General features: G+C 38.4%; 1 protein-coding gene across 4 annotated transcripts in view; it reads left to right on the forward strand.

Annotated features, from left to right (window-relative positions):
* Positions 1-4,263: 4,263 nt before the first annotated feature.
* The window catches only part of ATG10 (autophagy related 10), a 112,144-nt gene continuing 104,030 nt past the window's right edge, over positions 4,264-12,377 (forward strand). The window contains exons 1-2 of one of the 4 annotated variants that reach the window (XR_005553879.1): positions 4,264-5,061; positions 8,012-8,134. Coding sequence is in view for 3 of the 4 variants with exons in the window: in XM_039320756.1 (XP_039176690.1) it covers positions 8,012-8,134 (123 nt within the window). In the remaining variant the exon portion in view is untranslated. The remainder of the gene's footprint in view (positions 5,062-8,011; positions 8,135-12,377) is intronic. The other 3 variants (XM_039320756.1, XM_039320757.1, XM_039320755.1) reach the window with 3 other exon arrangements.

Below are 12,377 nucleotides of genomic sequence, written 5' to 3' on the forward strand. Positions count from 1 at the left end.
GTAAGGGGGAGCTGTGGCCAAGGGGGCATTTGTTCAGGTTCAACTTGTGTGCCTCTTGTGCCCATTTCCGAACCAGAGGGTCTTCAGCAGTCATTCAGATCACTTCATTCTGTAAGAGATTGCCTTTGAAGAGGAAGCTATAGAATGCAGCAGCATGGGCAGTACATTGTAATATGGACACATGCCCCTACTGCTTTGTGAATGCATTGTTGCCAGCTGGCTTCTAGGTGCAATTAAAAGTGCTGATTATCACCTATAGAGTTCCTGCATGGCGCAAAGCCTGTTTACTTGAAGAACTGCCTGTCCCCACATATTCTGTCTGGCCGTGTCAACTGGAATGGGCACATCCCAGATCCCTTATATGAAGTAGTCACACACAAACACCCACTGGTCAGGTGTATTCTTTTGCTTCTTGATAGACTTTGTTTTCTTTGAATTTTTATCTGTAGGCTGCCCAGAATTGCTGCAGAATTAGGTGGTCTCAAACTTTAAATAATAAAATAAAAAATGAGAATATAGAAAAAACTGCTTCCATGGATCCCTTGTATCGGACATTTTTATGTAATGAGAATAGTGATTGACAGATCTTTGCTTAAGCTGTGGGGACATGTGATCTGATTGTAGAATCTAAAATTCATGCACATTTTTAAGTGTTTTAATTCTACTTTTACCTAAACACATCTAATTTTGGATGAGATGAGTCAGAGCAATGAACTACAAAGATCTGGCAGTGTTCCAACCATCAGAGTTTTATTTCATCTCATCACAACAGCAGTTAGCAAATGCTGCAGGAAATTCATAGATTAACTCAGCCATGTTGCCACAGTGCTTTCAATACTAAATTTTTGAATTCTTGGTAGCAGCCTTTGCTCAACATTATCTGAAGGATAAGAGGATTAACCTAATAGTCTTGTTTTGCCCAACACACCAAACCTTAAATCAACCATACTGCTTTGATCCATCCTGGAGTATATAAGCTGGGTTACTTTGCAGTTGACTAGATTTGCTCACAAGGCATACTTGGTAAGCAATCAAATTTTAGTCTAGGAACTCCTAATTAGATGGTAACCTGACAGTCAGTGCACTCTATTAAGTTGAAGAAAACATGGAGGTTAACTTACCCTTAATCAATCATCCCTTGAGAATCATGCAGAAACTAGAACGGAAGTCTGAATTACTGTACTGCAGAAATCAGGAGGGGCAAGCCATATTATAGCTCTTCCAAGATACATAACAGAAATTTCTCTTTCTAAAGGTGGAACTGGGACCAACCAACTTGAAACTCTACAATAAGTGAATTATGCACTGTATCTCCTTTATCCAGGAGATAGGCAGGTGTCTGGCTGCACACATACATTTCCAAACAGAAAGATAGGAAAGCCCAGTGAGGCTTCTGCACTTGCTTGACTCTTTCTTCCCCTCCCTTCCCAGCTGAGCTCCTCCCATAGGGAAAAAAAAAGAAACTGCACTGCGCCTTGCTCTGAAATTGGCAGGAAGCTAAGAGGCTGAGAAGAAGGGGGAAAGGAACCTAGAGAAGAAAAAAGGGTGCGGTAGTCTTAAGATTAGAAAGGCAAGTGGGCAGACAGGCAGGCAGGTGTGGAAACTTGTCTCTCCCTTCACCCAAAGCCCACTCCTCTTTTCCTTCAACTAGGTCAGGACGTTGTTGGAACTATTTGCAAAAATCCTATCTTGGCCTGCTGCCTGCATTAAAGGTTGCTCTATGATTGCACTGACATGTCAATTGGCATGTCCCTAATCAGATTGATGTTCTGCCTCTCCAAGCCTTACTTTTTCTGCCCCTTTCCCTAATCTCCCCCCCCCTCCAATTGATACACCTGAAGATGCACTGGTGTGTTCAAATGAGAACCTTAGAAACATTCACAGTTCAGCCACATTTTGGGGTCTGAGCCAGGAAATGACGGCTTCAACCTTCGTGGGGTCAGTTGATATCCCTTCTGTGGAGACAACATGACAAGGTATGTGACAGATGATTGCTAAAATTGGCATTTCTCTAGGGACAGCATCAACCCTTCTTCATGGAGCCTGGTCAGAATCTTTTCCAGGCACTCATGTTTTTCATGAATCTCACAAAAAACAATATCATCTAAGTACATTAACACCTCTATCAAATTCATGTCTCCCGTCATCCACTCTATAAGTCACTGAAAAGTCACAGAGGCCTCTGATAACCCTTGAGGCATCTAAATGAATTCATAGAACCCCAAGAAGATGAAAGCAGTTTTCTCTTTATCATCTGGATGCATGGTAATCTGGTGGTTGCCACTTCTCAGATCCAGCACACTAACACTTTGTCCCTGATAAGCAATGTAGGGCATCTTCGATCCGGGGGAGGGGCAAGTGTACTGATCCGGAATGGTTCTCTAATTGACGGTAAGGTAACCTATGCACATGCTCAGGGACCCATTCTTCCAGACTACTATTGTAGGAGAGGTATAGGGACTTCAAAATTCTCAGATGATCCTGGTCCTCTTCAACTCTTGTTAGATGCAGGTCTGAGGTCTAAGTCACTAAGTCAGGGAATCCACTGAGACTTCTTTTGGAAAGACTTATCTTCCTATAGATCAGTGGTTCTCAACCTTTCTAATGCCACGACCCCATAATACAGTTCCCCATGTTGTGGTGACCCCCAACCACTTATACATCACCGGGTGCCAGGGGCGTGGCCAAAGAAAAGGGGAAAAAAATGGCGGAAAGCCTTGTTTGGCGACCGTGAAATGGTCGTTTCACCCCAAATGGGGTCCCGACCCACAGGTTGAGAACCACTTCTATAGATGACTTCGATATTGAGCGCTTCTAGAGCACCCCATGTCAAATTCATCTTTTAAAAACAGGTGTCACCACCTCCAAAGTTGTCTCTAGTCCTATCCTGCCACTCTGGGGCCAGCTGTGTGTTCTTCAGGTAGAATCTATCTGTTGAAACCTCATTTCAGTCTTTTCCCCTGTATCGGGCAGTACAACAGGGATGGCTAGGCTCACTTGTCCAAATAACATTCAGTCCTTCAACCTCACAGGGAAGTTGGTAACATTCTGGACTCTGAGATTTGCTCTCTATCCTGCCACAAGGCCTTCGTGGAGACCCCCTAGGATTACTTCCAACCTAATGTTCTGTCTTCTGGGATCAGATTCAAGGACAAGGTTGCTTCCAGTCCAACTGACAAGAGGCTAGCAGACACACCACCTCCCCTGGTTGTAGTATCTTGCTCACACAGTCTATTGCCTACAGCTATCCCATACCTTCTCCAGGAGCCTGTTCTTGCACTAGGTGTCAGTATACTGTCTGCATTGGAGGTTGAATGTCCCCCATCACTGAGTCTTTTCCATCTAGGACAATCGGAGTGAGGTGTCTGACCCACCAACTGTTCAGGGATCTCAGCGGTGAGGAACACAGCATCTGGTCTGATAGTTCATGTTTGAGTACTCCTGCAAGTCTCCAAAGATTGTTGCCGGGGCTTCTGTGCTTTGTCCTCAGCAGAACCCTGCATATGTGAGCCTCTTGCTAAGGGAGATGTCCCATCACTCCTGTCACTTTGTAGTTTTCTGACTGGGCCGGACTTTGTGGTTTGTGCAGTTTTGTACAAGTATGCCTGTAGTGTCCTGCACCCCCAAAGTTATAATAGATCACCTGCCTCACTGGCTTCTCAGCTGAAGCAGAAGAGTCCATCCTCCCATTGATCAGCTCAGCCAGGCCTCCATTTAAGGGCGAACCACCCACTTCCATCCACGAGGCCATCATCTCTGTTAGGTGAGATATTTTGGCTTCCATAGAGGCGAGCAGGGCATTCTCACCTCTAGTTTTTCTCACTCCCACACATGGGACCATTCTGGTGGCAAATCGGCTGTGGCCTCTTTGACTTCCTCCACCACTTCTGTTGCCCTAACTGTCCTTATGAGCTCATGATACTGCCAGGTGTTCCCTGCATTCAGAATCTTTAGTTGATTCCAGACTGGCTCTGAGAATAAAGCATCCTGAGAAAGCTGCTTCATCCTGGTCCATTCCACTTCAGCTGGTTCCATCCCTTCTTTTCCACAATCTTACAAAGCAACCTGTTCAAGCATCTGATGTACTCAGACAGCCTTTCTTCTGGTACATTTGCTAGAAATTGTTTTGGCAGGTCCGAATTCATCCTGCAGTAAACAGAGGTAATCTTGCACAGTGAAATGCCTTCTGCTGAGTGTTAAGTTTCTAATGGCTTCTGCAGTGGGATCCTTCTCTATGACCCTCTGCTTCTTTTGGGATTGTGGTCATCCCCCTCCCAGCAGGCGGGTCATATGGTGGGGTGGTGGTCAGTCCCTTCCCAGTGGGTGGATCACACAGTGAGGTAGTATTCAGACAGCTGGTCAGCCCTTCTTCCTCTCTCTCTCTCTCTGCTTGCTGGTCTCTATTTCTACAGCTTCTGTTCCTTCGTTGATTCCTCTGCTTGCCTCCTTTTACCTTCTTACCTCTTTTCCCCTTCCTCTTCCTCCTTTCTCTACCCCACAGAAGCCTCCTTTATTCCTATCGCCTTCTCTCTCTTTCTCTCTTGCCCCACAAACGCCTCCCTTATTGCTATCATCCTCCTCCTCTCTCTCTCCCTCGGCTTTCTCCACAGAAGCCTCCCTTATTCCGATTGCCATTTCTCTCTCTGTCCCTCGCTTTACTTTTTCTTTCCCGCCAAAAGCTCTCCCTTTACAAACCCCTTCTCCTCTTCTCCCCGCCTCTTCCTCTTTTCTTCCGGGCGCGCCGCCTTCTGGGGCTCTGGTAGAGCTCCAGTCTCAGTCGCTGACCTAGTCTAACCACCCGCCAGCCAGCTGACCGTTGCAGGCAGCGCTGATCAGGTGGAGCCGCAAGAACTGATCCCTGGGCCTCAGCACAGCGCAGGCAGTGCCCCAGCTTCAGCTGACTCCCCCCAAGGCCTGTGTGCTGCTGACGGCGACAGCTGAGACCGACGGAGCCCCGGATCCGCGCGTTGCTTAGGCAGAGCTCCAGCTGGTGAACCCAGTCAGCGCCGATCAGCTGGAGCCGCGCTGGCTGATCCGCTTCAGCTCATCTCTCCGGTACAGGTATATTTTGACTTCAGCTCTTAAAATTCCCAACAGCTAGTGAGTACTAGGTATTACGGAAAGTAAACCCAACAAATCTAGAAGACAGATTGAGAAAGATTACTATGGAGATAGATAGTAGAAATCAACATCTGGTATATCCTGTACAGTATACCCTTGATGGAGGGAATAGCTAGCTAGAATTTATAATGTTGTACTAACTGCAGAAACCTAAATATTTATTATTAACCTTGTGCCCATAAACACTATGGAATGTATGACATTTTGCTTAAATAAGTTTCATATACTTTAATTATGCCTCTTGGTTCCAATAAAGGAAAGAGAGTGTTTTAATGCTGGTCTCATGTTTCTAGACTTGTAATCCAGTGATGGTTTACCTATCCCCATTACTGTAAATGTGCAACTGGAGATACATACATTATAAATTTTAATTTTTTGTATAAGTTTATTTTGTGCTGTTTTATTGATTGAATGCTGCATTTCTCATTGCCACTGCCTTTTTAATGTTTCTAATATTTTATTGTTGATATATATTTATATAAAAGAACTTAATGAAGACTTGATCTTAAAAAGCAATCTTAAATATTTTAATTAATTGAATCAATATAATGGGAACAATTGAATATTCTAACAATAATAGGTGCCTGGGTGCAATCCCAAAACATCTGGAGCATCACCTGAACACCAGCATTGATAAAATCACCATGACTTAATTGTAAAAGACAGCTTTATTTGGAACAGCTTACCTCCTATGATACATTTAATAACATCAAACAATACCTGCCTATCCCAGGTCCTTTGGAAGGATTCAGTAGATGGATAAAAATGCCAAATGCAGTCTAAACATCTGGCTGACTACAACAAAACATAATATTAATATAAGCATGGCCTGACATGAAGAAAAACCAAGAACCCTTGCTGAAAATAGTCAAGGAAAGCTCTTGAAATCAGCAAAGGTAAAAAGAAAAGAAATGAAAACCGATTTAATTGGAAGAACAAGCCATGTATGGTTAATACTTGAAGGTTTAGGAGGAAAAGCTGATAAAAAACCCACATGGAGTTATATAAAATTGAGTATTAAAGTAACTGAAGGCTTTATTTTGGCAGCTCAACAACAAGCTTTGCCAATTAGTTGTATGAAGATGAAAATTCAACATGTAACAAACAACAGCAAATGTCTCCTTTGCAGTATAAAGGATGAAATAATTGATCAGTGGCTGCAGCAAAATTTCACAAACTGACTGCAAGCAGTGTCATGACTAAGTTGCCAGAATTATTCCCTGGAAACTTTGCCAGAGGTTTGGAATTGGATGTGGTAAAAACTCCTGGGAACCTCAAGTTAAAGTTTTTGAAAATGAGCCGGTTAAGGTCTAATGGGACTTTAAGATCCAAAAAGAGAGACATTTTGTTCATAACATGCCTTACATAACAGACTGAAAAGAAATGAATCTGATTTATTGATGTTTCTATTCTGGGTGATGCTAAGTTTGAGGAAAAAACAATTGGGAAAAAAATACAAACTATCAGGACTTGGGGATTGAAGTTGAATACAACAAATCCATTGTTATGCCATGCTTGGCACCCATGGGGCAATTCCTAAAAGATTTCTTTGATATTTGGAAATTTTGAATTTATTAGACTTGAACATCGTAATGTGAAAAAAAACCTACTATGCTTAGAACTGTCTATATTCTTAGGCACTACTTAATAATTCTTAGTTCCTTGGTTAGGTTTCCAGCAGTCTTAGATTATGAATCTAGTTTTAGATTACCCACACATATATACTCCATTAGGTATTTAGCTATCTTTTGCCACAGTTTTCAGTCTGATGCAGGCAACAAAAAGACTCTTTATAACTGATCATAAATAACTGTGGTGAATTATGAGTTCAGCAGACTATGCAGAATGCAGCCAGTTTTGAAAAGTTAGCATAAAAAAAGATAATTTTGCAACATAAACTACAGAGTAAAAATTAATTGTTATTTTTGATGTGAATATTTTGTACTGTTTTTAACCTGATGCTAGTTGCCCAAGTTGAACCTGGTTTTCTTGATTGATTGATTATATAACTTCAAAATATACCTTCAAAACTCAGAATGTTGTTCATCTGTAGTTTTATTTATTAAAATATGATATATTTTATAAGAACTAAACGAATAAAATTAGTTCTTAATTTTTTCAAAGATTTCACACATGGAAATGGAGTTGTTTATAAGTTTCCTAGTTGATCTGTTGTAACTGTTATATATATGCCTATTTGCTAAAAACAAGCTTCCTTTTAGATGTCTGACAATTATATCATCTGTACTCCAGCAATGCTAACTACTGCTTTGTATCTGTTCATAATACTGAGAGACCTAGTAATTATTGATGAAGTCCAAACCCTGGAATACGGAATTCCTAGTTCACAATAATCTGGGATGATGACAATATTTGTTAATCAATAATTCTCTTTAAAAACATGATAATAAGGGTTTTGCTGTCAGGTTCACTCAAATCTATAGACACTCTAGTTCTTAAGCTCCCTTGCTTATTCAGTCTGTTTTCATTTTGGTAAAGCAAATTGTTAAGCTAAATGCTTTCCATGTTGGAATGCTAGGAAAAATTACATATTTTATTGCACAGTACAGAACATTGATTTTTTTCTGACATTTTTCTGATTGGTAAGAAAGTAGTAACCAATGTTTAACTAGCACAAAAATTAAAAATGGAAATGTTTCTTCTTTTGGAATAATTTCCAGATTCATGCAAATAAATGTATTACTTCAAAAGTGTATTCCTAACATGGTACCCTTCAAATGCCCTTCTGTAGCAAACTGATTAGGCATGAGTCCAATCCCTACTGTATGTTGAATTTTCTATTTTTCTCTCTTTCCTTTCCTTTGGAAGATAGGTAATATGTTAAGAGTTCACAGTTTCTGCCAATGCTAACACTTCCATTTCTTGACAGATGTCACTTAACTTGGTTGATGCAGATTTCTTTTTGGAAGAGAATAAATTCAAGCAATATTGTACAGAATTTCTCCAATATTCACAAAGAATTGGGGATGATTGGCAATGGAAAAGCATAAAGGTATGGGCAAACTTCAAAGTCTTAAGCCATCTATAACAAAGACTTCCTAAGAGTAGTTGTTACCAAGTTATGGTTTATTATACTTTAATATTTATACTAAGATAAAAGATCCAAATTTATGTAATTTGATTTCTGAAAGCTCTTCTTCCAAGAACTATGAACAGTAAGATCTCTATCTAATTTTAATTCTTACTTGGCCTGTGGTTCTTTTTTTAAAGCACTGTATTTTTCTTAAAACCTTAATATGATATTTAATTTCAGTTATTAATTTGAAATCAAAAGTATAAATACAAGTGATAGGACTAGGATACTTTCAACAAAATAAAACAAAACAAAATAAAAATTTAAATAGACATTGAGAATTGGGTATTCTTTTCCTTTATAAATATTTTAACTTGCTTTTGAAAAGAAGCAGAAACATATTTGCATTGGGAAAATTTTCCTTTATGCTTGTTAATGATCTTCTACATTTTGCACAAAATTACAAAAATAATCAGTGTAGACACTTTCCTCTAAGGTTATATTTTTTTGCAATAGCATTCATTGTAGCAAAAATCTACAGTGATCAAACCAAACAATGAAATTAACACAGGACACCTAAAAATCTAAACAAAGCAAAGCAAAAAAAGAATTTAAAAGTACTTAAGTGTATACAAAGAAACTGCTTGCTTGGAGAAGATATTTTGTGTTTACAGATCACTAAGGAGATAGCTTTTTTCTTTTTAAGAGGGAAGGATTTCTTTGAACACTACAAGTTTTCCTTTTGTGTAATGTTTTGATGATGTTTTACTCATAACTAGTCAAGTCTTGTTGACAACCATTTTGTGAATAGATGGACTTTTACTGTAGCCATATTGCTTGCATATAGAACAAATGACCCAAAGATTGGGCAGCACAGCTTTAGTTATTGCTGTAATCCTATCTGATTTCCTATGATTTTCTATCTGTGCTCTACTGTGCTGATAACTGAAATTTCTTTATCATAAATATAATACAAATATGACAAGTACATGTTTTACATATAGAAGCTCCTAGGTTCAATTTATCTGATGATAGAATAAGAAAAAATGCTTTTCTGAATTCATGGAGAGCTACAGCCAATCAGTGAACTATACATCAAAGTGAGCTAGATGCACTGACTTTACACAGGATAGTCCTGTTTTTGTAGTTGTATTTCAGTTCCAGGACTTTGGACATAAGTACTATTAGAAACTGGGAAGAGGGATAGGAACTTTTAGATACATATGGACACCTACAGTGTCCTCTAAATGCAGTGATAGATAAATTATTTGTAATACTGTAGATGCAATGGCCTTAACAAATGACATTTCTGTAAGAATTTTTTTAAGTTTATTTTTTTTTTAAGTTTATGCTTCCTCATTGATTCATACAAGATTGTTTATCACAACTCTGGCACTCTTGCTATTAGTCAGTTTCAATATTTTCACTTCTTGAGCTTCCTTTTAGTGTAGAGCAGTGGTTCTCAATGTTTGTGTGACGGCGACCCCCGTCACACAAATGTTCTGCGCATGCGCAGCGCCGCCCCCTGAGGGGAGAAAATGGCGGATCGCCTTCTTTGGCGACCCCCGAAAAATGGTCGATCGACCCCAAATGGGGTCGCGACCCATAGGTTGAGAACCGCTGGTGTAGAGAGAGAAAAAGGTAGTAAAACAACTTTTTCCTGAATTCTTTGGAATTCCAAAACTTTTGTCAAGCTGTCCTTGCTGCTTTATCCAAATGCCATATTTTTTCCACCAGCCACCCCTTTCCACAACTTTGTTCAGATTGTACTTTCTTCTGTTGGCTTTTTAGCTACAAATTTCTCTTCAACCTGTGTCTGGATTCACACAAAGTGTCAAGTCCATCCAGCATACATTCAGTACAGAAAATGTCCAGCAATCTTCAACATTGAGGATTCTACCATTGCCTAACACTTCTGCCTGTTTTATATATATATATTTCCAAACATTACCTGCTCTCAGGTAATTTAATTAGATATGAAGCTGCTAGATGTCTAATCTAACAGTTGAGTTGGTGCTGGCAAAAAAAAAAATCTTTACACTTCGATCATTTTATATTTTGCTATGTCCATCAGAGTATCATATCCTGCCACAAATGTATAATAATATCAATTTACATGTATATATGCTTACTAAAAAGTTCAAATGAGATTTATTTCATGTGATTTCATGTGATTACTTATAATTTTAAATATATAAACCAAGAATTGCCAATTTGTGAGATTTTATGCAATGTTTAGTAGGGGATTTTACACCAAGATACTGAAATGAAGTTTGTTTTTCCTATCCAATAATCCTATGTTTTTGTTCTGTTTAGATTTGGTTTGCAACTATAGTCTTTATTGCATGTACAGTCATAGTTTGTTCTAGCAAAGGTACATTCTGAATTTGGCTCATTAGGTTTTAGTGGGGACATAAATATAAGATGCCAGTAAAAGCAACTAAGGACAAGGTAATTTTCTTGAAAGGAATTGGTTTTGTGTTCAAATGTATATTGACAAAAGTACATATATTTATTTTATTTATTTTAGGTGAAATCTTGATGAAAGAAATGCTAAAATAGCCTATGGCATTGTGATAGATAGATAGATAGATAGATAGATAGATAGATAGATAGATAGATAGATAGATAGATAGAGGTAGGGAGGGAGGCAGGCAGGCAGACATAATGCAGCTTGGAGGACAGAATTAATATGCTGAAAAGAGACATACATTGATTTAAAATCACAGGAAATAAACACTTGTCAGAATTGATATATTACCCAAAGAGTTAAATTTATAGTTAAATCTGCAGACTTATCAAGTAATTTAATGGTGCATTAATGGGGTTTGAACAGAGATTGTTTTGAATAGAATCCTTTTATATCAGCTGTTGCACATATGCTTTTTGTATGTGTTTCTCTAAAATAAAACTTAATGAAACAGCTAATAAAATCCCAATTTGTTTGTGCTTTCTTTGAGAAATGAGTTGTTAATATGCAGCTACTGTTTATTACCAACCATACATTTTAGTTGTCTTTCAGTAGATATTGTTACCAGGAACCCATGCTGTGTTTACACAACCCCGGAACATCTTTTTTAAAAATACCCATGTCAAGAACATGTTTAATTTTCTTAAATGAGATAATATGTAAGAAATGTATAACTAGGTTTGGTTAATAGTACCTGGAGCAGTTGTCCTATTTTCGCAGGATAAATTATATATATTTTTTCATTTTGTGGCATAGTGGTAGATGATAAATCAAGTTTTCCGAAGGCTTTGTGAAAGCATAAATCAGGCATAAAAGCCGTTTTTTGGATCTATACCTCATATTGCAACTGCATGTTGCTAGCTAGAAAAAAATTAATAGGAGAAATGTGATTCTTGGTAGTTAACTGTTATCTGGAAAACTGCAGCAAGCAGATTTCCTCCTCCCTCTTTTTTGCACCACTGTTCAATTGGTATAATACAGGATTTATTGATCCCAATACCCAGAATCTCCTATCAGTATGGACAATGATGAAGAATGCTGAGATTTGTAATTCACTAACATCTGGGGATTGTTCATCTTTGAATGCTCACTAATGAAAACATTACTGAAGAGTCTTTGGAACTGATGACTGCATATGGATTTTGAGAAATGTATCAGGAACATATTGGGAGGTATAGAGGAAAGTGATTAAAATAGCAAGTGAATGTGTCTAGAGTAGAAATTCTTGTGTTTCATCAGTCTTTAAAAATATTTCTCCTCTGTTATAGAAGCTTTTTCATTTTAGCCAATGTTAAAATATATTTTTTACATCAAAATTAATATCACTTGTGAGCAACACAAAACCCGAGTGAAGAACAACAGTCTGTATCTATGATACAAAGCAGAAATGGACAACCCAGAATATTCCCAGATTATTGTGCTGATCTAAATTCTACAACTTTCTGTTGTTTAATTATCAGTAATATGTTTTCAGATGTGGTATGTTTTCACTCCCCAAAATGGAATCTCGACATATTTCTTGTGGTCCTTGGAGAACAAACAAAATATAATGTGGTTGGAAGCAACCCTCTCTATCTTTATATAAAGCTACACAGCAGTAATATAAACAGCAATAGATGTATAGACTGTGTGCCATCAGATTTTCAATTCCTGGCACCATGATCTATCCCTAATCTGTTTTGTCAAATTGCTCAACAGGGTACTTTTCAATGTAACTGAATGCATGTACCTTACTGCTGTCAGCCTCCATTT

Source organism: Crotalus tigris, unplaced genomic scaffold (assembly GCF_016545835.1).
Source record: "Crotalus tigris isolate CLP2741 ecotype Arizona unplaced genomic scaffold, ASM1654583v1 scf7180000023687.2574627, whole genome shotgun sequence".
In the NCBI taxonomy this organism is placed as follows: Eukaryota; Metazoa; Chordata; class Lepidosauria; order Squamata; family Viperidae; genus Crotalus; species Crotalus tigris.